Source organism: Abramis brama (genome assembly GCF_963993115.1).
Source record: "Abramis brama genome assembly, chromosome: 19".
NCBI classification, from domain to species: Eukaryota; Metazoa; Chordata; class Actinopteri; order Cypriniformes; family Leuciscidae; genus Abramis; species Abramis brama.
The window spans coordinates 22,977,525-23,005,440 of record NC_139981.1 but is presented as its reverse complement, the minus strand read 5'-3'; the positions used below and the strand labels follow the sequence as shown (position 1 = coordinate 23,005,440).

The 27,916-nt window shown below is 37.3% G+C and overlaps 1 protein-coding gene across 3 annotated transcripts; it reads left to right on the top strand.

Moving 5' to 3' along the window:
- Nucleotides 1-101: 101 nt before the first annotated feature.
- On the top strand, nt 102-22,610 carry LOC311069719 (uncharacterized protein). Of its 3 annotated transcripts, none has more exons than XM_084093099.1 (16): nt 102-314; nt 4,500-4,564; nt 8,268-8,348; nt 8,554-8,610; nt 9,968-10,162; nt 10,274-10,399; nt 15,394-15,442; nt 17,035-17,125; nt 17,212-17,353; nt 17,448-17,552; nt 18,076-18,154; nt 18,976-19,009; nt 19,118-19,192; nt 19,279-19,381; nt 19,827-19,930; nt 20,407-22,610. In XM_084093099.1, the coding sequence occupies exons 1-16, from the start codon at nt 260-262 to the stop codon at nt 20,531-20,533; spliced, it is 1,488 nt and encodes a 495-aa protein (XP_083949225.1). In that variant the 5' UTR covers nt 102-259; the 3' UTR covers nt 20,534-22,610. The 3 variants fall into 3 exon arrangements, with proteins under 3 accessions (XP_083949225.1, XP_083949226.1, XP_083949227.1); XM_084093100.1 differs by having other exon boundaries at nt 20,364-22,610; XM_084093101.1 differs by having other exon boundaries at nt 20,367-20,584.
- Nucleotides 22,611-27,916: the final 5,306 nt, after the last annotated feature.

Here is a 27,916-nt window from a genome sequence, read left to right as displayed (position 1 = left end):
AATGACAAATAAAATGCTCTTGACTTGACTAGGGAGAAATGTGGCTCCAGCACATATGGCCCCTGCGGCCCTTTAAGACGCTTGTTCTGGGACTGGGAGGCGCTTGAGTGCAGTTCAACACCCCCGCCTGACGCTCCGCTCGACGCCCAGGAAGAGAAACAGCTCGCTACAAGTTTAAAGATGTCGACTCATTTGTTGTTTTAACATGTATTCTGTCGTGTATATGTTCCTGTGGTGTTATTGAGGGTAATAATGCTGGATGGTTGGACTAATGAAGTTCGGTTTGGATTTCGGCCGGTTACTGGGGCTCAGCGGTGAGTTTCACGACTGCTTGTAAACTTTGTTTCTGTCTGTCCGAGTTATAAAGTTAGTTTTCCATGAATCAGAGCGTAAAACAAAGGGCACGATATGCTTATCTCGCCGAAACGCATTTTAGTGACAGTGATATCTGTGAGTCAGTTTTATATAGATATAAAAGCGTTGAAGAAATCATGATGCCACTTGCGAATGTTTTTTAGGCTCAATGTAACTGCTGCGGTTGTCACCCGGTTAGCTTTTATTTGTCGATGGGAATTTTATCTAAGCCTTAATATGTGTCAAATCCATATTTAATGTTTAATATTAATATTACAAAGACTAGCCAACGAACTCGAGTTAAACTTTGTTAGCCTAATCTCTCACATATTCTATATTAATTTATTTACAGTTGATTAATTAAAGAAATTAAATGTATACGTTTTCCACAGGCTTTTATTTGAATTTAATTCAAATAAATCCCATGCAACAGGCCTGTGAATCACAGACACTAAATGTGATTTTAACTGCTGATGATTTCCTGTTTGAGTGTGCTTTTATTAAGAATAAACTTTTTCAGACAAACCATTTCAGATGCATCATAATTTGTAATGGTTTTAGCATTCTTGCAAATTTAAGCGCACAGGAGTTAAAGGCTGCCTCAAGTCTAATGGCTAAAATTGCCTTTTCATACAATAATAAACATAAAGGTTCTTCAGTGTTTCTTTAGGATAATCAACAATCCTTATCAAAGATCATTTGGGGTTCTTGAGTTACCCATATGATTAATGGGGATTTTCTTGATTATTTTCTTGACAAGTTCTTGATCTATGTTGGAAAATCCAAGTCGGAACATGATCACTGGTTCCTAGTTTTTGGAATGTGGTAGCTGGTAGACCCATAGTGTCTATATATATATATATATATACATATATATATATATATATATATATATATATATATACACACACACACACACACACTAACATAATATGCATGTGTGTATATATGTATATATGAGGCACATAGATGCAGCTGTTGGCCGCTATACGTAAGCCGTTCTCCATGTTGGAACGGTCAAAGCTGGTTTGTGAACATTTGAGAGCAAGTTGACTGCAACCATAGTTAGACGCATGTATGAATATCTAAATCTGTAATAGACTTCAGCAGATGACTTTGCAAAACTTAGACACAACAAGACAAAGGCTTTGGCTAACATTACATTAAAAAGTTACCATAGTTTAAAACCCAGTAATATTGAGTTAATACTTCTGTTAATAAACAGAATCCAACACATTCCCATCTGTGAAAGGTTATCCAATTTCAAATCTCAGTGGTTTTTACAACCAGAAGTTGAAAAATTTTGTGGCAACTGTGAGTGATGACAGCATCTGAAAAGATGGCGGAGATGACAATGACGTGTCTGGGCTGGTGGCATCTACATGGGAAGGCCAGACAATGATCAGATAGAAACCTCTTTATGTTCCAAAACAGCTATCAGTTTAAATAGTTCACCTAAAAATGAAAAACTAATCCATATGAATTGAGCAGTTTAGTCCATATTTTCTGAAGAGACTCAATCTCTTTATGTGATAAACAGATTTAATTTAGGCTTTTATTCACATATCAACTCACACATCAGTTGTGGTAAACGGAAGCTCAAGCATGTTCGCTTGACGGGCGAGAACCAGTGAGGTTCATTCTCGTGTTATGCATCACGTTTGAGCTTCTGCAAGAGTTTGAGCTTCTGGTCCATCAATCGGGTTCAGTTGAGCTACTGTTAATGTTCGCTGATCAATGTTTATATGTGAATAAAAACCTAAATTCAATCTGTTCATCATATAAAACGATCAAGCCTCTTCAGAAAATTCATATGGATTAGTTTTACGATCTTTTTATGAAGCATCAAGTGTCAGTTGCGTAGCTGTCAGTGGATGGACAGAAAGCTCTCAGTTCTTTAAAAAGATCTTCATTTGTGTTCCGAAGACGAGCGAAATTCTTGCGGGTTTGGGATGACATGAGCGTGAGTCATAATGACAGAATTTTCATTTTTGGGTGAACTAACCCTTTAAACTGGATTCTTCAGACCAGAGTTTTGGTGTCTGGGCTCTTTAAAGAACGAATACATGGATGGTTTTATAAAAAGCTAGAGAATGAAAATTCTTTAGGGAACTTGAAAAGGTTCCCCAATGACATCAGGCTGTAAAGCCCCTTTAGCTTTTAATTGGAACCTTTTTTCAGGTTTTTGTGTGTGTTTGTGTGTGTGTGTGTGTGTGGGTGGGTGGGTGTGCATTGTCATTACATGAAGTACTGTTAGTTTGTGTTGCCTAATATTGGTCTACTCAAAGTTGGTGGTAGAAATGTAAATATGCTTAAGAGCATGATCCGTCATTAAATGCTGAAGTGTACGTAGTTTTTTTCCCACCAGGGCTGTTGCTGTAAGTTGCATTCACAGTAAAATGATCGGAGATGTGGAAGGTTGGCAGGGTATCTACCAAGTAGCTTAAATAAACATCTTTGTTAACATTGTGACACATCCTTACAGTCCTTTTCTGCATGCAAGTATTTAGGCCACCTATTTGTACAAATTTTGTAGTGTGAATCAAGATTTTCCACTGCTGTTTTAATCAAATGGATTCAGCATTCTGACTGGTGGCAGTGAAAACTGTATCAGTGGTGATCTTTTGCATGGGACAGTTTGCATGATCCAAGGAAGACGTGACTAGCCAGGGGCCGCCTGCGGTTTCTGTATCTTACCTAGGTAAATCAGTTTTTTGACCGCCATTGTCACGAGGCCATCGAAGTGTGAGATGTGTCACTAAAGGGAAGTTTGCTGGTCGATGCATCACTTCTCTGCAACCGCAGGACTCGTCTCAGGTCACGGCCTGCTTCATTTGCATTTGCCTGAGATTTGTGGTGCTACTTTGGCTGTGATTTATAACTGAAGGCAAACTGTGTGCATCTCTTTGCTGTATGAGAACACTTATGTGGGATATTAAGAGTGTTGTAATGGCTAATAGGAGTGGTTGAAGACACGGAAAACGTGTTTTTTGAGCACATAATGTATCATTAATTTCTCTGTACGAAAGGAATCGGTTAACAAGCTTGCAACATTCTGTCTCTTTCTGAAACAGGAATGTTATTGTTTGGCTAAGAAATGCAAAAAAAAAAAAAAAAAAAAATTGGACTTGGTCATTTTGTGTTGTTTATGTAGGTTTTCGGACATTGTGGGCAATTCCGCGCAAAAATGTCACATCCATAACGCCAACTAAATACAATGGCATTGTGTTGGCGTTATGGATGTGACAGTTTTGCGTGGAATTGCCCTTGTGCAGATGGTTGCGTGTTATGATCATCAAAACCCTGGGCTGAATCAAGGATAAAACTATCACTGAGCTATCATGAATCCCAAAAAGGAAAACAAAACCTAAAAACTGGTCTGAAAACCATTTGCTTAGATTAGCTAATGGCAAAATCCAAATATCTGTCATTGGACAATCTTCAGAGAAAGTATTGTTTTACTGGGCCGTTGTTTAAATGGCTTTCTTGTGGAATGTTTTGAGCTGTGTAGTTTATGTGAGGCCGTGTAGCTTAGAGAAATGTCTGCAAGGTCTAATTTTACCGTTGCAGCAAGGAAACTTTTAAGATAGCTGACAAATGAATTGCAATCCTGCAGGGCCCATGTTTGTTGAGGGAGTGTGTTTTTCTTTTTGCTGATAACTCTTTTCCCACTGGTTTAGTTGGCTTTTCTGTGGCAGACATGATGTGAAATTAAAATCTTTGCACAGCTTGACCCTGCAAATGCTAATTAAACAAAACCATCTGCAGTCAAGGTTAAAAATATAGCCTATATACATAGGCCTTAGTGGCTAATGCAATTAGAGAAGTAAAAACCAAGACTTTATTTGTGAGGAAAGTTTTCATGGGTTTGTTTCATGGGATTTCATAGTCACAAATGAATGGTATTTTCTTATTGTGAGTGTGTCGTGAGCATTTGGAGTGAATAAAGAACTAGGAAATGGTAGGCCTAAATGTTGGGATTTGACAACCTGATACAAAACAAGTGGCTTGTGTTGATTCTCTTTTCTGCATTATTGAACGTTTTAATTCTCAAAAAGTGTGATGTTGGCTAAGGCTATAGTGATTCTCTTTGCTTGATTTGGGACTTTGGACTTATGGATTGTTTTCTCTGGATCTTTCCACAGGCTCCAGTGATGAAAGGCCAGAGGAGATGGACACAGGTGCTCAGAATGACCACATGCTCTCACAGGTACAAGGATACTGGGCTTTTTTCCTGAATTGTTACATTAATGAGAATGAGAGGTCAAAAGACCTGCATGTTTCCCTGTTGTTTTTGAATGAACTGCTTTCATATGTTTTCTGACCATTAGTTTTAAGTCTGAAATTTAATTAACTTAATTCAGGTCTTTTACTATCTAGCTATCTTTTTAACTATAGCCTACCTGATCGATTCCTGCATAGCGACATGTATAGTGGCCTTAAAAGTGTAGGCCAGGGAACGACAACTGGCGGCCCACGGGCCAAAACTGGCCCGCCAGCAATATTTTCTGGCCCGCCGTATTATTTTGGAAGTCCTAAATGCTGCACAAAACTCTTCCAATACTTGAGAAAAGCCGTAGTCGCGCGGCGATTTCACCGCCGCATACTGTGTGAAACGCACATAGGGAATCATGCGGCGCGGGATTACATTTTAAAGTATAACTGTGTGTTCACACCGGACGCGAATAGCGCGTCAAATTCGCGCCTGCCGCGTCTTGTTATACGCTCGACCACTTTGTGTGCATTCGCGCGTCAAAAGACGGTAGCGGTCAGAACTCTGGTGTACTTTGGACTGAGCGGGCGGTCTGACTGACAATAGCCCACTCCCGACATCTTTTGACAGCGTATCCGCACTTAATTCTGACCACCTGTACACCTCTGAGGAGCTGTTTGGTACTAAAACCATTGTCAGTCAACAACATTCTTTTTTTGCAAGGATGTTTGAAATAGTTCGGCAGAAAATAGCCTACTTCATTTGTCAGTAGGGCAATATGATTTTCGTTTATGTTGCTTTGAAATTTGAGTGATAGGCTTTGTCCTATTCAATTTATGTTATTTATATTATTTATATTTCATAAATTTTTCCTGTGGCATTTTTTTCTCTCTTTTTGAGTGATAGGCTTATTTATTCTGACAGTACAATGTTAAAATAGCCTAATATTTATATTGACATGAACCCAATTTTTGTATAGCATTTATAATTATTATAGGCTACTTAATCTCCTTCTTTCCGTTAGAGACATTTGAATGTGAGATTATGGAAACGAGATCTAAATTTTGCGGACCCCTCAGGTCGGGAAATAAAGCGGGTGAACACAGAGTGTATTTTAAGCGGTTGCTGAATAGAACCTTGTGGGAGCGGGACGGAAAAAAACAGTCCCGCGCAGACCTTCTTAAACCTTTAGGTGTGTATGTGTGTGTCCCGAATAAATAATAATAATAAAAAAAGGAATAAAGTTCAAAAGTCGGACTGTAAGCGAATGAGGCATGATTGCTATTCACACCTTTATTAAAATGGCTGTAATCTGTTACCACAATAGTACTTGATCTGTTTAAAATTATTTCCTTGATATATCATGCCTAAGGTGTTAAATTCAAAATCAAAATTTGTCTAATCCAGTAATAAATTTTTTCTATTTTTGATCTGAGCACAATCAGAAAATCAGAAAACCCGTCGTTATTCGTTTTTTTTTCATTTTAGTTCAGGAAATAAATAATGGAAAAACAAGTCGTTTTTCATCTTTTTATAGACCCTTTTACTGTTTGTACACAATGATGACGTATGCGCGCGCATATTGGCAACGGAAGTATGAGCGGATTAAACAACAGATGCGAGCATTTTTTATTATGTCCTCGCTCGAATCAACACGTTTAATCGCCTGCAGCCACTATTCTGAAACGGCCGTGATCCTGTCGGAATCCTATAAAACGTAAGCCCCTTGGTGGAATATCGATTAGTGCAACCGTAAACGCAACAACCAGACATTTTGATGCTGGGAAACCGTTTTGATAAACTTTCGGAGGTGCCAACACGTTAGAGCCAGTGGGGAAAAACACCACTTCCGTTGCCAAAATGCGCGCGCAACTATTTGATCACGTGGGCTGTAAAAGGGTCTATTTTTGGTTTTAATTAGAAAAAAAACGATTGAACGAATGATCCACCGACGGTGACGGACCCATCATATTCCGCGATTATAGGCCTACAGTATATAAGAGTATTTGTATCCATAGGCCTACTCTGTGTAGCTGGCCCGCCATCTACTGGCTAAAAAAAATATTGGCCCGCGGCCAAAGTTACTTGCCGACCCCTGGTGTAGGCTATATGAAAATTTTAAGTATGTGTGTGTTTTTTATATATATAGATATAATATATACACAGTATATTCAAACATTACATTTGAATGAATTATTTTTAAAAAAATCAGTTTGAATGAATGATTCGATGACATTTCACTTGCTTCATTACTGGATGAACAGCATTAAAAAAAAAAAAAAAACTCATGAGTGAATGATTCAATGACACGTATACATTTTTTTAGTAGTCACCTGTCACCACCTAGTGATGTAACAATAAAATGTTTGCTTTCATAAGGTGATTTTTTTTCTCTATTTTGACCAGTACCGTAGAGATGAGTGTTTATATCCGAACTATAACATTTTAATATTCCAGTACTTATGTGATAATTTTAATTTATGTAACAGAAACAACGATACTGTGTTGTTCCCAATGTGTTTTGGAGAAAAACATTTATTTCATAATGTGAATTTTTTATTTTTTTATTTCCACTTTCCACTTTCAATTCTGTTACTTCAATAAAAGGTTAGATTTTTACATTTAGTTTAAATAAAATATCAAAAGGATAAACAATGCAAATTTATTTTTTTTACAGCCATCTTTGATCATATTTACCAAGGGGGCAAATAATTCTGACCAGCGATAGATAGATAGATAGATAGATAGATAGATAGATAGATAGATAGATAGATAGATAGACAGATAGATAGATAGATAGATATATCAGCATTGATAATAATAAAGATGCTTCTTGAGCAGCAAATCAGCATATTAGAATGATTTCTGAAGGATCATGTGACACTGAAGACTGGTGTAATGATGCTGAGAATTCAGCTTTGACATCACAGGAACAAATTAAATTGTAAAATATATGAAACTAGAAAAGTTATTTTAGATTGTAATAATATTTAAAAACAATATTACTGTTTTGATTGTATTTTTGATCAAATATAGCCTTTATGTGCATAAGAGACTTCTTTCAAAAAAAATAAAAAATAAGTGAATGAACTTTATCTTTTAGTCATGTCTCAACAAATCATTTTTGGTCAAGGTCGGGTCGGTGTGCTCCAAACAGAGTTACTCCCAGCATATTCTTTGCAGTTGTTTTGAGGCTCTTTTGTTCCAAGAAACAGTGTTATTTTAGTGAATGCTTCACATTCATTGCTGAAACTTTCAAATGGTCCATGATAGTGTGCATTCTTCTACAGGCTGTATAATATCAGACATTGTAAGACTTGTCTGCTCACACAAAACTGTTACACTGCGGTCATCTTTAAGAATTAAAGCTTTGAATTACATTTTATTTGGTTAACCACTCATAGTGAGTGCACCACTGGCTTCAAACATTTGTGCTTTGTCAATCAGCATATGGATTTATAGAGGCCAAAGTCCTCCACAGTGGTTTTGCAACATTTTCAACCTTGTTTTAGCGCCTACAACTAAAGAAGTCTTTCTGAAATAGGGTAAAATTCCTTTTTTTAAGGGCATGCAGTACTCTGAAACGGACCTCTGTTTGCTGCTATTTTGCTCAGTTTTTCTTTTCTGAAGCAAATAAAGTACCTGCGTGTTTGTTTGTTCCTGATACTCTGTCTCATTTGGGTTTGTGTATGTTCTACAGGATGTCTTAAATGGCGAGGAGGGTCTTAGTGAGGAAGAGAAGGCCAGACGGAAAGCAGAGAGGCGCAAAGCCAAGAGGAAGGTGAGAGGAGATAAACTTTGCCACACTAAGCATAAGAATGAATCACCTTTAACACAGAGTTTACTGTCAGGGCAGATTTATTATGCATTGTTTTTTAAATTTTGTTCTTATTGTGAACAGAGTCATTAATAAGATGGATTTTATTGCATGCATTGTGTTGCTGGCCCAAAAAAAAAACAGATTTCTTTTCTTTTCTTTTTTTTAGCGTCAACGGCAGCGGAAGAAGCTAGAACGGGTTAAAAAGGATGAAAGTGCTGAACAGGTGAATTGAAACTAGTTTAATGGTTAGGATGGTGTGAGAAGGCTTTGACACAGGATGTGTTCCTTCTGCACCGTTTTTTAATACATTTCTGCAGATCAGTGCATCTCATCTTTTCCTCTCTTTCAACCACGTTTGAGTATTTAAAAAAAGTATGTTGAAAGTTACAACACTCACAGTTCAAAACAAAGGGAGATATTTTCTTTTAAAGAAGTAGTTTTATAAGACCTACAACAAACTGCTGGTAGGGACTACACGACATTCCTCCCGGGTTAGTGACATCACAAACCCTAAAATTTACATAAACCCCACCCCTGGAACACGATTTATAGATTATCAAGACAGAATATGCTAATCAATGACTTGAAGACAACTACACATAAGCTACATAAATTCATCAACTTACCATTCAGAAATGTTGTCTACATGTTGTCACTTCTTCTTTAGTCTCTCCATCTTTGTCTGACTCCAGTTTGAACATAAAAGGCTAAAAGTTTTTGAAATTTTCAGTGCATGTCTGTGTGAGGTAATTGAAGCTGCAAAGGACACAAGCTGTTGAAGCTCCGCCCTCTGTGCCGGGAGCAGCAGCTCATTTGCATTTAAAGCGACACAAAAACAGAGCGTTTTTGGTCACCCTCAAAAAGTGACAACTTTAACATGCTATATAAAGATATCTGTGGGGTATTTTGAGCTAAAACTTCACATACACACTCTGGGGACATCAGAGACTTATTTTACATCTTGTGAAAAGGGCATTATACCACCCCTTTAAAACAATGGACCAATCAGAATTAAGTGGGGGTGAGACAGCAATTTCCTTATAAACAGACGTTTTTTTTTTTTTTTTAATGTCTGATTCTCACCAAGTCTGCATCAAAAATACAGTAAAATAGTATTACCATTTAAAATGGCTCTTTTCTATTTTAAGATTTTACAATGTAATTTATTCCTGTGATGATAAAGCTGAATTTTCAGTGTCACATGGTCCTTCAGAAATCTTTCTAATATGCTGATTTGGTCCTCAAGATGAATTTCTTATCATCAATGTTGTGCTGCTTAACATTTAAGTGGAAACTGATACTTTTTTTTCCCCAAGATTCTTAAATTTTATTGACCCCAAACTATTTAAAATGCATGCAAATTGTATTGAACTTTAGCCGTTGGCTGAAACAGTATATTTTAGAAGGCCAGACATTGCGTGACACTGATGCCTTTAAATGCAGCTTACTAGTTCTATAACAGAGGCACTTTGTCTATTCTGTCATTTTTGTAACTTTAATATACTGTACATTTTATGTACTGTATACTCTCTATCAACACACACTTTTAAAAATGTGATGTGATATTTATTTTCTTTCAGGAGGAGGATGAGAATGCTGGAGCCGATTCTGAGCTCGACGAGTCTGAGGAGTCTGAGCCAGAGGAGGTGGAAGATATTGGCCTTTCAAAGGTGGAAGAGAAGCCAGTCGCTCCTCCAAGTAAAAGTCTTTCTGGACCTCCACTGGCTTCAGGGAACAAAAGCAACCGGCAGCCGACGGCCCGTTCTAGTGAGGAGGTATGAACATGGAGACAACCATACTGCCATAGCTGATGGATTTCCAGAGTTTGCTGTTTGAATGTTATATTGTTTAAATTGCTGACTTTGACACTGTTTCCTCATGTTCAGGACCCAGGATGGGATGTGAACAGTGCTTTTGTTGCCAATGCTGTCAATCACATTCGACCCAAAGCTAAAAGTAAAGGAGCTCACAAGTCGAAAGAGAACAAGGAAAATGAGAGCAGGACTGGAGAAGTGAGTTTAAGTGTTTATTCAGTGTCCTGTGGTTTGTAGCCATCTGTGGGGCTGAACATACTCTTGTGTTGTAAAGGTGGAGCCCGCTGAACCTGGGCGTTGGAATTATTGGGTATTAAAGTAGTTTAAAAATCTGTAAGGTGCTGTCACTGTTCGACTTATATGACAGCTTTTGTTCTTTCAGCTGGTGGAGCTGCCACTGTTGTGACAGATTGCATGTTTCACCATACTATGCATCTACCCAGCAAGCCCAGTTCATATTATGCTGGATGTACACTGCTCGATTTTCACAAGCTACAATACAGTCTACTGTCTGTTTAGTTTCTGCTGTGTGCACATTACAACACGGATCGGCGACGGGGTCACATAATAAACAGCATTTCAATAGGAAGAATCGCAGACAACTCTGTCTGGTCTACAAACTACGTTTCATAACCACACACAAACGAGAATTGATACAGGAAATAGCATTAAATCACGTGTGGGATGGGTTCTTGTGCGAGACTGGATTTCTTCTCGTTGAAATGATGAAAAAAAAGAAGAATACAAATGAGAGAATGGTTGCTTGCAGAATCCATGCTTGTAATGTTCTGTTGCAGGTCTATGACTCCTCCCTGTGAACTTTCTTTTGCCCTGTATCTTGCTCTGTCATTGGCTGTAGGTCATCACAGATTTAATTTCCAATCAAAACACATTTCACGCTTCATGACTGAGTCGCAGAGACGGGTCCAGATATTTAGCACGCTAAATATTTCAGATATTTCAAATATTTTCTTTGATCATACACTACGCAATTGTCACTCACATGAACAAGCCCCGGTTGCCTCCCGATTTTGGTCATTTGTTTTTTTCCACAAAACTGTTGCTAAAATGGAGGCTAAAATCGTGCAGTGTCTCTACCCGGCATCAGTTTGATTTATTGCAGTGTCTCATTTCTTTCAGCTGCGTTGTGCTCTTATAACATATCAACATTAAAATAGACTTAAAACAGTAATAAAAAAATAAAAAAAGTGTAGCACATGCCTAGTTCCTTTACATTAGGTACAGGTAGGTACAGTACTGTCTTTTTTGTGGTTGTTGTGAAATATTTTGTTAAATAATACAAAATATTATTTACATGTTTCTGTAAATGTTGTTTCTTTACATTTGATTTGTTTGTTTTTTTCTTAGTTAAGTTTAGTGCACACTCGTTCAAACATTTGGGAACAGGAACATTTTGGAGAAATGAAAAATACTTTTATTCATCAAGTTTGCATTAAATTGATCAAAAGAGAGACACTTATGTTACTAAAGATTTCTATCTCAAATAAATGCTGTTAAACTTTATTCTCATAAAAGAATCAAAAAAAAAAAAAAAAAAAAGTATCATGGTTTCCACATAAACATTAATCAACACAACTGTTTTCAACACTGATGATAATAATACGAAATGTTTCTTGAGCAGCAAATCATCATATTAGAATGATTTCTGAAGCATCAATTGACATTGAAGACTGGAGTAATGATGCTGAAAATTCAGCATTGGCATCAATGGAATAAATTTTAAAATAACATTAAAATATGATATTTTAAAGGGGTCATGAATTGAGAAATCAAGTATTCCTTGATCTTTTGACATAAAAGAGGTCATTGTACTATACAAATATCCTGTAGATTTCAGAACTCAAAACTTCCTTGTTAGTCCAAAAACAGCTTAAAACCAAGCTTCCAAAAGTAATTGTTTTGGATTTTGTCACATTACTATGGAAGCTTATAGGTAGCAAATTTCAATTTGAAATTTAATATGCAAAATGACAATGCAATATGTAAAATGGCAATGCATTTCTGTATTTAAATTTAAATTTTCCAATACATTTGTGCAACGTTTGGTGCAAAATGAAAATTCAATTATAAAATTTACATTTGCCATTTCATACACTAGTTTTAATATGTAAATTGAATACATATTTTAATGCTTTATAAGTTGCAAAATTAAAATGTATTACAGAAATGATTAGATATGTTTAACATGTTCAAGCAAACACTGTAGCAAAATTGTAATTTAAATGTTATTTTTTCTTAATTGCATTTACACTCAGTTAAGACACTTGCGATTGCATTTCCATTAAGTGTCCCGCAATGAATGTAGCAAAATTCAATGTGCAATTTGAAAATGTATTCTGAGCCGATCACGTGCCCGTCCCGCCCTGTCAGTCACTGCGTGAAGTTGGCCCCACCCCCAACCCAATGCAAAACGTCGGCAAAATAGTTGCTCAATCGTCTTTACTTCGTTTGTGCTGTAATTTTTGTTTGTGTGTGCTGCTTCTGTTTTTTAGATAGTAAAATAATATTTATAGGTCATTCTGTCACCCAGCCCGCCACATGCTCCAAATAAAATAGTCTCGTTCGGTTTGTTTATGCTGCTTCAGTTTTTGAAATATTAGACCGAATTATAGACGATGACGTCACCAGCCCCCCGACCTGCTCCACATTCACCCAAAATAGTCTCATATGTTTGTGCTAATTTGCGCCGATAAACGTTTATTTTGTGCTGCTTCGGTTTCTTAAATATTTAAATAATATGTATTGGTCATTCTGAGGTCACTCAGCCCCCCTACCTGCTCCACATTCACCCAAAATAGTCTCGTTTGTTTGTGCGATCGTTTGTGCCGTGTGCTGCTTCGTTGTTTAAACTATTAGACACTGAATTATAGACGATGACGTCACCAGCCATCGACCTGCTCCACATTCACCCAAAAAAGGCCAAAAAATTTGACCCGTCAGATTCCGTGACCATGTACATATGTATTAATACCTTATCAATGTGCTTTATAAAATGGAAAGGGACTCGCATGTCTGCCTCATATTTTATGATTATACAGCTGCATAAACAGAGATGGTCACACATCACATTCGTCACTTTATTGAACATTAGTCAGTTATAAATAAATAAAGAGCGGTCACATTTTTCGGTAGCTATCCAGCATCAGACAAACAGCAGCGCAGCAGAATGTTGACATGGGTGTCGACGCTTGATAAGGCAGAACATTCTCCCAGACCTGACAGGGCGGGACGGGCACGTGATCTGCTCAGAATGCATTTTCAAATTGCACATTGAATTTTGCTACATTCATTGCGGGACACTTAATGGAAATGCAATCGCAAGTGTCTTAAATGTGAGTGTAAATGCAATTAAGAAAAAATTACATTTAAATTACAATTTTGCTACAGTTTTTGCTTGAACATGTTAAACATATCTAATCATTTCTGTAATACATTTTAATTTTAATTTTGCAACTTATAAAGCATTAAAATATGTATTCAATTTACATATTAAAACTAGTGTATAAAATGGCAAATGTAAATTATATAATAACATTTTCATTTTGCACCAAACGTTGCACAAATGTATGGGAAAATTAAAATTTAAATACAGAAATGCATTGCCATTTTACATATTGCATTGTATTTTGCATATTACATTTCAAATTGAATATTGCTACCCATAAGCTTCCATACATTACATCATAGTGCGACGAAAGACCTGCTCTGCAGAAGCTCAATGCCTACTTCTACGTCATTGCCTCTTTAGCCCCGCCCACCGATTTGCACGTCATGTAGTAGTAAATACAAAACAGACGCAAACACAGGATTGCTGCATCAATAAAACTAAAGTGATTCCTCTGAGGATTACAAGACATTTTGAAGTGCCAAGTTGTGGAAAAAACAGTCTTTGCATTGCCTTCCTTGTGATCCTTAACATTTAAGGAAATGTGTATGAACTTTATTTTTAACAAAGTTCCAGTCAAATCCAGTAAGACACGGTTCGTGTTCACTTCATTTTACTGTGGATTCGTTTATAAACAAGACATAGTTCGACACAGGCTTTTTAGAGACTGAAAATAAAAGATGATGCAGTGATGACTATTGTCCCAGACAGGAATGTCCCAAGAATAGCCAATAAGAAAGACAGTGTGACAAACAATGGTACATTCATTCATAATTCTGTTTACACGAAACACTTAGTCTTCCTTTTGTCAACTTTAACTATGATACTTAAACTTTATTTGCCACAAACATGACTTATGAACCATTTGTAATATGCATACATTTTGAACATTGTTGGCAAGTGTTATAACTAAGTTTCGAGAGATTTTTTTTTAACAAAGTTTTCAAATATTTCACATTACTGCACAATGTTACTGTATTTTGGATCAAATAAATGCAGCCTTGAAGAACATAAGAAATGTATTTCAAAAACATTGTACTACGGTAGTAAATTATGATTTGGCATGTGGTAATTATAATCCGTTATAATTATTTATTACATGGCTTGGTTGAATTCTAATGTAGAATGCGGTCTGTTATTTCTTGATAACAGACCGCTGCTAAGTATAACACACCGTTGCCATGAAAAACAGAGCGTTGCTATGGACGCAGGATTCTAACCGTAGAGACGGAACGGATTATTGTCTTTAGTGGAAGCAATACAATCGTTTTTAAATCAATAAACTCCTTTTTAAATCAATATTTTGTGTCAAATTATTGATTTATTTGGTAGGTAGCCATGTAATAACCGGGATAATGTAGAGCAAGGCAGTTGTTATAGCGAATACAACCCCTTCAGGCTGATTCAAGATCCTGATCAGCCTGTCGGGGTTGTATTCGCTATAACAACCGCCTCGCTCTACATTATCCCTTACACAGTAGACTATTAGAATTGAGATGCAGCCAATGCTTTTGGGTTATGTCACATTCTTCCTGATTTTGTCACACAGCACTGTTTGTTCATACTTTTGGTATTTACATATTTGAATGTCTTTCATGCAGATTTAAATGTGTTTCCTTTTTGCTTTAACAAAATAAATAAGTCAGTTATTTCAGTGGTAATCGGTAGCATGCCTATGTGATGCACGGACATTGTTGAAAATAACCCGTAATTAATGTATTATCCTTGTATATTATTGTAATATATCATTAACCAACAATTAATATATTGAACTTTTTTTTAACAGGTCATTGGCTTATCAGATGCTAAAACTAAAAGAAGTGCCTTACTAGTAGGTGTGTAATTTTCTTTCCCACACACAAAAAAACACATTACTTGTCAGATCAGAGAAAGGAGGTATGTCCAGTATGTGTTTTTTTTTGTTGTTTTTTTTGTAGTTCAGCCCAAAATTAAAATTGTCATTATTTGCTTACTGTTATGTTGTTTCAAACTTCTATGGTTTCTTTCTTCCATGGAGCATAGAAAGTGAAACTTTGAAAAAGTCCTGGACACTCTTTGGAAAACGAATTAAATTTCATCAACTGGCTTCAGAAGACCTTTGCGTTCTCGCGAGAAACTTTGGGTTTCCTTGCAAAACCTTGGCGTTCTCCCGAGAAACTTTGGGTTTCCTCGCAAACCCTTTGCGTTCTCCCGAGGAACTTTGGGTTTCCTCGCAAAACCTTTGCGTTCTCCCGAGGAACTTTGGGTTTCCTCGCAAACCCTTTGCGTTCTCCCGAGGAACTTTGGGTTTCCTCGCAAAACCTTTGCGTTCTCCCGAGAAACTTTGGGTTTCCTCGCAAAACCTTTGCGTTCTCCCGAGGAACTTTGGGTTTCCTCGCAAACCCTTTGCGTTCTCCTGAGGAACTTTGGGTTTCCTCGCAAACCCTTTGCGTTCTCCCGAGGAACTTTGGGTTTCCTCGCAAAACCTTTGCGTTCTCCCGAGAAACTTTGGGTTTCCTCGCAAACCCTTTGCGTTCTCCCGAGGAACTTTGGGTTTCCTCGCAAAACCTTGGCGTTCTCCTGAGGAACTTTGGGTTTCCTCGCAAAACCTTTGCCTTCTCCCGAGGAACTTTGGGTTTCCTCGCAAAACCTTTGCGTTCTCCCGAGAAACTTTGTGTTTCCACGCAAAACCTTTGTGTTCTCCTGAGAAACTTTGGGTTTCCTCGCAAACCCTTTGCGTTCTCCTGAGGAACTTTGGGTTTCCTCGCAAAACCTTTGCGTTCTCCCGAGAAACTTTGTGTTTCCACGCAAAACCTTGGCGTTCTCCCGAGAAACTTTGGGTTTCCTCGCAAACCCTTTGCGTTCTCCTGAGGAACTTTGGGTTTCCTCGCAAAACCTTTGCCTTCTCCCGAGGAACTTTGGGTTTCCTCGCAAAACCTTTGCGTTCTCCCGAGAAACTTTGTGTTTCCACGCAAAACCTTTGTGTTCTCCTGAGAAACTTTGGGTGTTCTTGCAAAACCTTCGCGTTCTCCCGAGAAACTTTGTGTTTCCACGCAAAACCTTTGCGTTCGCCTGAGAAACTTTGGGTTTCCTCGCAAAAATTCAATGTTTCTCTGGGAAACGTAAAACATTTGCGCGACAGCACAAAAGCATTGAAATATGTTTTCCATCTCATTTCCCCCCCCCTTCACCATGTCCCATTAGGGGCTCCTTACTTTGGACCTTGACAGCCCTAGTCCACATTCACACTGTGTTCCATGGAAGAAAGTCAGTTACAGTCAGTACAGGTTTGGACTGACATGAGGTTGAGTTAATGACCTAATTTTAGTTTTTAGGTGAACTGTGTATTCACTCTCGAGTTTCACAATAATCATTTTTAAACATTTGTGCTTTTATTCTTTACTAATGCAGTCTCCTCCATATAAGTCGGTCTTTCTTTTCTCTCCAGAAAAAGGGATTCGATTTGTTCAGGAGGGCCAGTACACACAAGCTGTTAGTCTGTTTACAGAGGCCATCAAATGTGACCCGAAAGACTACAGGTGAGTCTTTGATTTGATTGAAACCATATCGCATGTATTTCCATTTTTGTTGTTTTCATGAATTCACTCTGATATTTTGATAACAGGTTTTTTGGGAATCGCTCCTACTGCTACTGTTGTCTGGAGCAGTACCCTCTGGCCCTCGCAGATGCCGAGAAGTCCATTCACATGGCTCCTGATTGGCCCAAAGGCTATTACCGTAGGGGAAGTGCACTTATGGGGCTTAAGGTGCGACCCATTGGCATATTTATTTTTTCTCCATTTGGAGTGAATCTGCATTTAGATGAGTCAATAACTTTGCATGTGGGTTTGTTTGTAATAGAGGTACAGTGAAGCTGAGAAAGCCATGGAACAGGTGCTAAAACTAGATCGAGATTGTGAAGAAGCCGTCAATGACCTCTTGTACTCTAAAGTGCAACAACTTACGGTAAGGACTGGATCTCTTATTGTATCTCAATTGGTATACCATTGAGCTATTAGTAAGGTTTTTGGATCGATTCCCATGAAACACACTACCAAACTTATTGAAAAAATGTGTATTTTGAATGCACACAGTTGTAGATCATTGTCGTGAGAAAGCACATAAAAGCGCAAGATAATTAGTCCTAAATCATTTACTTACTTTCGTTTTTTCTTATTTTATGTGGAACACCAATGGAAAAATTTAGCATTTCAGTATGACTCATCCAAATGTTACTTTAGAGCTGCATAACTTTGGTTGGAATAAAAACAACTTTTGTTCCATGGAAGAAAATTAGTCAAACAGGTTTTGAATAACAACAGGATGAGTAAATCATTCTAATTTTTGAGGGAATTATTCCTTTGATCTTCCGTTTAGAACAGGGTTAGCTTTAAAAATACTTCTTTGGAAGCTAAAATAATGCAATCCAGGAATAATGCAAAAGAAACGAATATCATTTCAGGCTTTTTCTTTCCTTTCTTCTTATTAGGATCTTGGATATGATGAGGAGCAGAGTATTCAATTGCTGGAAAAATACAATACAGTGCAGGCTGTTGTTGCAGCGAAGGGTAAGAGCTCCTCGTCTTCCTGTCTGATTTTTCATTGAAATGAACCACTTGAGGGTGCTGTTGCTACAAGCCAATTTAGTTTAAAAATAATGGGCCATGAATGACCAGAATTCACAGTACAAGTCGTTTTATCACACACAGTACTGTAGAAACGCTTCTATTATATTACAATTTAAAATAATGTTTTCTGTTTTAATATATTTTAAAAGGTAATTTATTTATGTTGGCAAAGTTGAATTTTCAGCATCATTACTTCAGCTACTTAATCATTACATTTACTACATCATTACATCATTTCTTATTATTAATGTTAACAGTTGTGCTGCTTTTTTTTTTTTTTGTGGAAACCATGATGTATTTTTTTCAGGGTTCTTTGATGAAAAGAAATTTGAATTGTTCAAAAGAAAAACATTCATTTGAAATGGAAATATTTTTTAATATTATAAAAGTCTTTACTTTTGATCAATTTAATGTGTCCTTGCTAAATAAAAGTATTAATTTCATTAAAACATAAAAACAATATACAATAAAAAAGTGTATATTATGTTTTATATAGTACTGTGTATAGTAAATGATAATAAAAAAATCTTAACAAATAAAAACTACTTTATCTAATTTATTTTCTCTTTTTATTTCAAACCTGATGGATATAAACCAAAAGTTAATTATTCATGACAAATGATTAATTAGTCTGGCTTCAGTGCAAAAGAAGCTTAACTTTGTGCAACTTGAGTACAACTAAAATGTTAAATTCAATTATTTTATAAATCAGTTAAAGCTAATTTGTCATGTTGTAATAAACAAATCTATATATTTTACAGCTTCAAATCAGGACTGTGCTCTCCTCCAGCCGAGGTAAGCTGATTGCAGCGTTTATTTTCATATATTTTTTTATGTTGTTCTTTCCCTCTAATCCTATCTCCATATTTCTCTTTTTTGCTTTCTCTCACTCGCCTCCACAAGTCCTTGTAATTCCCTGTGGGTAGGCAACGTGACCACAGAACTGACAGAGAAACATCTGCGGGACCTGTTCAAATCGTGAGATCTGATGCTTTTGCAATATTTTAGTTCTAAAATGATTTCCCATGAATTTGGTTTTAATTTTTGATGATGATGTTTGCCAGTTACGGAGAAATTGACAGCATTCGAGTTCTGCATGAACGTTTCTGTGCATTTGTTAACTTTAAGAATGCCAACATGGCCTCCCGTGCAATGGAGAACCTCAATGTGAGTGAAACACTTATAATAATTCATTATTATTTATTGTTGTTAGTATTATATTGTTTGTAGTTGTAGTAAAGCCATTTTTGATCCTGAATTTGTTTAAAATACTATAACAAATAATAATAATTGTAGTAAATAAAATTGTAAACAAGCCTTTTTTTGAGCTGTATATTTTATAAAAATGTAGTAGTAGTAGTAGTAGTAGTAGTAGTAGTAGTAGTAGTAGTAGTAGTAGTAGTAGTAGTAGTAGTAGTAGTAGTAGTAGTAGTAGTAGTAGTAGTAGTAGTAGTAGTAGTAGTAGTAGTAGTAGTAGTAGTAGTAGTAGTAGTAGTAGTAGTAGTAGTAGTAGTAGTAGTAGTAGTAGTAGTAGTAGTAGTATTTTAATCAAGCCATTTTTGAGCCCTATGTATTGTTTATATACTTGAATGCGAAACCTTTTGTAAAACAGGGACATTTTATTGAGAATACCCGGCTAGTGGTTCGATATCCAGATCGACGGATTCAGAAAGTCCTCCCGACACCTGCCATTCAACAACCTGCAGGGGCTGCTGGGTAATTCAGTCTCTATGCTATTTAAAGGGATAGTTCACCCAAAAATGAAAATTCCCTCCTCATTTACTCACCCTCATGTTGTTGCAAACCTGTACAAGTTTATTTCTTCTGCTGAACACAAAAGAAGATATTTTGAAAAATATGTGTATCCAAACAGTTGATTGTCCCTATTGACTTCCATAGCATTTTATTTTCTTTCCATACTATGGAAGTCAATGGGGCCCAATAACCGTTTGGTTACACAAATTCGTCAAAATATATTGTTTGTGTGTGTGTGTGTGTACAGCAGAAGAAAGAAATTCATACAGGTTTGGAACAACTTGAGGGTGAGTAAATGATGACTGAATTTTAATTTTTTGGTGAACTTTCCATTCAATGAGATGAAGTTTCAAAAGTTGTAATATATTTTGATGCAGTTATTTTCTTCTTCAAGAAGATTTGAAAGAAATGTCCACACCACTCTGTACTACTTCCAGGCCAAGACGCAGAGGTCCTGTCAACGGAGATGAGTGTTACTTCTGGAGGACCACCGGCTGTCATTTTGGAGATAGGTGTCGCTACAAGCACATTCCCTATCATCGAGGCAAAGACTGGCAACCTTGAGTCCACACTAGCCTCTCTTCCTCTCCCTAAGAACTCTGGGAGTTGACTGCATGACTGTAGGGACTCTAATCTTCACTTTGATAATCTGTAGGTCAGGACCAGTATTGTGGATCAGCATCTTACGAAAGCTCTCTTGAGGCCAGAGTGCTTTGAACCTCACGGGGTTTCAAAGCAGACGGGACTATGGGAAAAATGTCTCTTTTGAGGTGAGGTTTGGGTGGTGCAGAGTGCCAGAGATTCGCTGCGCCGCATCACCGTCTGCTGAGGTTTACACGGCCTCTCATATCGTACGCTCTCTTCTCTCTTCCTGTGCCAACACCACCAACCCCAAAGAAGAGCCGTAGATCTGGTCTGACATTTGAGTCACGCTGCATTTGAGGTCACAAACCCTCAAAATGAGGATGGGAGAATCGTACCAAAGAATAATACTATGCCATATGTGGATTTTTACATAGAGAGAGAGAGAGAGAGAGAGAGAGAGAGAGAGAGAGAGAGAGAAGGGCATTCAGGGAAAATTAGCTTCTTAATTTTGCGTGTGTGTTTTGATTTGATTCCACCACCTCAAACACACTCCCAACTGTTCATTCATCATGTTTGTAGTCATTTCTAATCGGACTAATGATGTTTTCCCTGGCTACTTCTCTCAAACGGCCCTAATTTCAAGACCTGAGGGCATATCAGTATTGCAAAGGGTTAGAGCAATTGTTTGAATCTTTCACAAACTCATGATAAATTATTTTCAGTTCTCCTTTTTGATTTTCTTGCAGTCTTGCACTTTACTATGGTGGATGTTGTCCCCCCTCCCCAAGAGTAGATGTTTGATGAGTAGAGTCGTGTTGCTAAAAGTATTGATGATTCATGGTATTTTCTAATGGCCTGTCATTGTTATATAGATATTATTTACATTTATCTATAAATATGAACATGGTTTTACATTCATGTGATCACAAACGCAGGTTTCAGTTGTAGATTGTGTCATGCTGCTCCACATAAAGCAGAACATCATGTGGTTTTTTGTGTATATTCTGCAAGAGCTCTGAGACACAAGAAACTCTTGCCTTGGCTTTGGCACTTTTTTTATGCCGTCAGCTCAAAGTTGATCGGCTCATCACTTCCTCTTTTATTTAACGTTCTCGCTCTTGGTTCAGTGGAAGAGAAGGAAGTTGGCTGTTTGAGACGGTTCGTCATATCTTCCACCTCATGACATTTTATTGTAGGACAGCATGCACATTTTTGTTTATTTTATTATAAGTATGATAATGAATTGATCAAGCAATATTCTCATTGCAATGCATTTGAAAACTCGTACGACCTCGTTGTGCTGTTCTGACACACTTAACCAAAGAAACACTAATGTTTACCCAGTGTACCCCAGACAAACACATCTGCTACTTTTGTGCATTACACTATTTAGGACTTTTTCCTCAGTTTTTAGTTAAGACTGCATAGGCTTTTATGCAGACTATAGTCACACTAGTGCTGTATTGGGCTTTAAACGTCATTACTTTTGGTACCTTGACAGTCCAGAGTGCCTTAAAAGCATTTGCTTTCTTATCAGACGGGTTATTTTAGCATTAATATTTAAGCTGAGGTCCCCCATGAACAAAAAGGAGGTGTTTTTTTTTATATTTTAGGCTGTGAAATAGAGGAAAAACTGAATAATGGCGAAGTTACGTGTGTCTGTCACATGTTGATTTGGGATTGAAGATTATAGCTGTAGTTCTCATTCTTGTTTTTAGTTTTTTTTTTTTTTTTTTTTTTTTTTTTAATACCTTGTGTTCAAATAAATTAGTCTGACAGTGACAATTTCTCATTGTTATGCTGCTCAAAGAGCAGTTAATAACTCAGTCATGCGTTAAAGGACATTTATCACTCAAATTTTGTCATTTTGCTTGAAATCTTTAAGAGTTTTGCTGATCTCCACATAATTAAGTTGAAGATCACATTCTCCATTTTCTCTCTCTTCGTTCCAACTTTTAAGTCACATTCTTGCTCCATATTCTAAGCATGTTTTCTTTTTACCCCTATTTAGCACGGCAATGGAAAAAGTCATTGTAATAAATGTATTGAAACTTGATTTTCTTCTCTTTTTTGGGGGGTGCAATTCAATAAGAGAGTTTGTAGCTTGCTGCATGTGAAAAGAAATGCCATGTTCATGTTTAATTCAGAACATTGGTTTGGTTGGTTTGGCTCAGTGTGACTGGGCAGATAAATTGGTTCACGGCACCTGTGAAAACATTGAAAACCAAACATTCATCTTAGCATAAGTGCAATATTTTATGCTGTTGTTTTGACTAATTGGAAACACTGATATTAAAGGGTTAGGTCACCCAAATTATCCCATCATTTACTCACCCTCAAGCAATCCTAGGTGTGTATGACTTTCTTCTTTCAGTCAAACACAATCGGTTATAGGCTATTAAAAAAATAACCTGGTATATAAAACAATATCCTCTCTCACCTTTGAATAATAACTCCAAAATCAAGTGTATCAGTCGACACTAGGGGGAGTTCTTGCGCAGGATTCACAATACATTTTAAGTAGGCTACACTCAAAAAAATAAGCTCCAATTTCCAACATAAATCTTGATATGATGTGACTGAATATTACCCTCTTAATTTCTGTAAATATCTAGTATCTCTAGAGCGTCAGACTAAAAATATCCAAAATAACTGTAGCATCACAAAATGCTTTTCTTTCATCAGAAGCACTTGAAAGTGACCTGTGGTTTGTGTGATCACAGGTGTTCCGTATGAGCACATTGCAAATGAGAATCATTAGAATCAGGGAAAATTCTACTGTGTCTAAAAGCAAGTTTCAACTCAGAAAAAAAAAAAAAAAGACTTATGTGATCTACAGCATATTTAACCAACCACCAGCCTGCTGTTGTGGCCTGGAGAGCCAGTGGTTTGTGGTCCGTATGTATGAATTGTTTATGAAAGTCTTCTGATAATACAGTTGTTGGTTAGACGCCTCCGTGACCCAAGTCAGACCTTTCCAGGAAATGTGTGTTTCTTATACTGAATTGACATTTATTGAGCATTACATGTAAAGCATTTAATCTGTTAACTTGAATGTCAGTTGCATGGAGCAACAACCTCAGTTAGGGGTGGAACGGTACACAGAAGTCACGGTTCGGTTCATACCTCGGTTCAGACATCACGGTTCGGTACGAGTTCGGTACAATGGAGGGAAAAGCAAAACAAAAATGCAGAAGGCTTGTGCATGTCTCAGGCTGTACCACCAAAAGAAAATAAATTACTTAAAGGGTTAGTTCACCCAATAATGAAAATTCTGTCAGTAATTACTCACCCTCATGTTGTTCCAACCCCGTAAGACCTTCGTTCATCTTCGGAACACAAATTAAGATATTTTTGATTAAATCTGAGAGCTGGATCACTCCTCCATAGGCTTCTAAGGCATTATAACTTGCTGGCCCAGAAAATGTATTAAAGACATCGTTAATATAGTCCAAGTGACTACAGTGGCTCAATCTTAAGTTTATAAAGCGACGAGAATACTTTTTGTGCGCCTCAAGATTTTTCACATAGTATAACTGCGCAGCGCTTCTGTGTTGTACGCTTCTGTATAATGTCTTTAGAAGCCTATGGAGGAGTGAGCCAGCTCTCAGATTTAATAAAAAATATCTTAATTTGTGTTCCGAAGATGAACGAAGGTCTTACGGGGTTGGAACAACATGAGGGTAATTGAGTAATTACTGACAGAATTTTCATTTTTGGGTGAACTAACCCTTTAAAGAAGGAACTCTTACCAGGCAAAATATCATTAAGAACTTTTTTTCTGACAAGATTTATTTTCTTGATGCTGTTATTATTTTTGCATTTTCCCTTGAATGTATTTTAAGTTGTTTACAGACCGTATTGTATTGTAGGCCTACCTCTAGGATTAAAATTACAGAGACAATTACTTGACTCATTTTTGCTTTCACTCAATATGACCTGAATAAAATAAAATGGCTTTATTTTAAAATGTTCTGTATACACGCATTAAATCCATCACATTTAGGTTTAAAATCATGTTATTTAAAATGTTGTAAAATTAACTATTTTGCATGTAGGTAGAGAGAAACTAGGAAAGCATCACATTTATGTAAATAATTACTTATTCATCAATAATTACTTGTTACTATTTATCAGTAGGCTACTACTACTACACAGGTTAGGACATCATCTCAATACAATATTGAGCACGTCACTTAAGACCAGCGCATGCGAATTATGTTCATGATTCATGTTCATGTCACGTGACAAATGAACGAAAGACTTGGAAGCTAAAGTAATTATTTATGTTCCCTGTAAATTATTTTTGACTGCATTATAATCATTTCTTAATTCAGAATATGATCAAGATTGCGTAGGTGGATGTGTTCGGGGAATTTGCCAGTTAAAAGTATAACATTTAAAGCCCCTTAAATGAACGAAATGACTCGCAAAAAGATTTGTTCATTTTGATGAACGAGATCGAACAAGAGAGTCGGCAAAATGATCCGAACTTCCCCATCCAGTACGTATTGGATCATCCAGCTACGTCATCGTGCTACAGGCTGCAGCGAGGGGTGTCTCAAAAGTGAAGCCAAAACGTCTCGATCGCCCCCCCGGTGACGGTCCTAGTAAAGGTCATAAGCCCCACCTCCCTGTGTTATTCAACTGGACGTGAGACCAACTAAACAATTAAATTACACTTCAAATATCTTTTTTCCAAAGGTGGTTTCTGTCATTTACTGCAGTTTTTATCACGCTGATGTAAGTTCAAGTGTCTGTTTTTAAAATAAGTTTGTTTTTAGTTAGTTACGCGATGCTATAAAAATGGTGGTGTAACGTCATGCTTGACAGCTGTGATTGACAGGTTCTCTGAGCGAAGTAGTCTCTAGCTATGTTTCCATCCACACGTTTTTATCCGAATTAAGTGATATCAAATGAAAAATGCCATATGGAAACAGTAAAATTTGATTGAATTTCATGAATATCGACTCAAATGAAATGCGTTCGGTCTCATTGGATTTTATCTTGATCGATATACGGCTTATGCGATAAACGCGGATGGAAACGTTATTTGCCGAATATCGTTGGGCATTTACGTGCATCTGCATCATCATAGCAATGTGTTGATAGCGTCGTTGTTTTCTTATTATAGCTTGATATGTCGCTATCAGCTGGCACATAAGCACTATTACAATATAATACTATTGTGCAATATTGATCAGTTGTTGGTAGATGGCGCAATCCATTTTGTCTAGCAAAACTTTGTTCACAAATGTTTGCTTGAATGTTGTGCGATTCAGTGCGAAAATGAATGGAAACACCTTAAAATGTCTCAAATCAATTCGATATACCAATTTGATCGCAAAACAGCATGTGACGTCATTACGCACAGGTTTTTATTCGCTTTAAAGCCGTTGGATGGAAACACACTTTCACCAGCTTTATTCGCATGAGTTTTTTTACCGAACTTCAGATAATTCGATTGACAAGTGGATGGAAACTTAGCTACTGAAGCACCAACGGACCTTTTTTTCGTGATCTTCGGAGGACTGAGGAAATTGTATTTATTTCATTTTAACAAGCCTCTTGTCGTACTGCAATCAACAGACATCAAAATTGGAGCAGAATGGAGGAACGGAGCAGACATAGGCCACTTTAAAAAGTGCAGGGAGAGTGCATTCTGCGAGAGTGAGGGTGGGGCGTTGATTTCGTGGCTTTACTTCCTGCTCACTACTGCGCAGGTCTGGTCCTGAGATCGCTACTGCACAGACTCAAGTCCCAAGATGTCAGCCCATATCGGGACACTGGCGGCTTCAGTTCCAAGGGGGTATCCATCAGCCGGAAACTGAAGTTTCCCCGGGGGCCGCCATTGATTAGCAGACCATCACCTTCTGTTAGCATGCCATTGACTCCCATTCATTTTGGCGTCACTTTGACAGCGAATAACTTCACATCTGAGGCATTTAAAGACTCAATTTGTCCAATATTTATTTCTAAAGAAACACGAAAATATATAAAAGGCTCCATTACCTTGTATCTTACGTTATGGCCCCGTAGAAGAAGTTTTTGTAAAAATAGGCTGACGATTGCGTCATAACCACGCGACTCTCTGTCGCACAGTAGAGAAATTACCGTATAGACAGGAGGAGAAGCTCGCGGGCAATCGGGGGGACGTGGAGGCAAAATGACAAAATAATTAATCAGAATCATTAGCAAAAGTTGCTCCTAGCTCATGGACACCTCCTACTCACACTCTCTGTCTCTGCAAGTTTCAGAAGGGAATGATTCAGATTTCTCTTGGCACAGCTACTAGAAGACAGACGGGTTGCTCACGTCACATCTACGTCGTCAAGCTCAGTTTGAGTCTGCGCAGTACGGTCAGCCATCAGGAAGTGAGTGCTTCTAATTGACTTAACTTTTCTCCATTGAATCCAATGGGGTCGCTGTGTCCATTTCTTTTACTGTCTATGTTCAGTTCTCACCAATGGAAGAGACGTCGTCCATCTTTTTTTAGTCTGTGTTAAATATGTGTCAATTTGGTAGCTATAAAAATCTTACACAAGAGGGCAGCAGAGTTCATCGCATGTAAGGTAATTTGTCACATTTTATTAAAACATATTTAAAGGGGAACTATGCAGTTTTGTTTTTTTTAGCTTAATTTACCTTAACTTCGCAGTCATTGGAATGGTTATATGACTTTTTTCAGGTTGAATGGTGGCCGTCTCGCTTCCCCTGCCTAGCGCCTTTGAGCGGAAAAACCACCCTCGCAACTTTGGGCCGACGGGCCGCGTCAGGAATTGCTTTACGGCACTGCACACATTCATTTATATATTAGCCTTCTGTGTATCATACATGCCTCAGTGGACATGGCTCTGTGCGTTCGCCGGCTTCTTTGAAAACAAATGCACATGACCAAAGGGAGAAGATGGGAGGGGGGAGAGTCGCCAATGAGTTTTTACGACAGTGTTGTCAAATATCTATTCTGAAGCTGTAGGGGGAGCTCTATAGAGAAACCTGCGAGCAAAAAGCGAGAAATTGCCAAAACTGCCGCTTTAAGTGTTTTAAATGTTTTACAAGTTTTAATTAAAAGATTTGTTGGTCCTAAAAAAAAAAAAAATATATATATATATATAATGTGTTACTTTTTACATCCTTGTTTTATTCAATTGTTTTCTAAGTGTTTTACGGCTTAATGTTCACTTAAGGTAGGCTAGCCTATGTCTAAAGAAATTGACTTAAAAAATAAACCTACGCTAAAAAAAAGTTACTGGAGTGATGATTGTCACAACTATTTTACATTATCGCTCTCTATGTTTTATTGAATTTATTTTTACAGGTCTACCATTATTATTCTTTCTAATATTATACCATTATTAGTTT

Excerpts from the sequence above, each read along its gene's own strand:
- LOC311069719 (XM_084093099.1), top strand. The coding sequence starts at position 260 with ATGGTTGGACTAATGAAGTTCGGTTTGGATTTCGGCCGGTTACTGGGG. Across the intron at positions 18,155-18,975 it reads GGCTGTTGTTGCAGCGAAGG|CTTCAAATCAGGACTGTGCT; the intron begins GTAAGAGCTCCT and ends TATATTTTACAG. Across the intron at positions 19,382-19,826 it reads GTGCAATGGAGAACCTCAAT|GGACATTTTATTGAGAATAC; the intron begins GTGAGTGAAACA and ends TTTGTAAAACAG.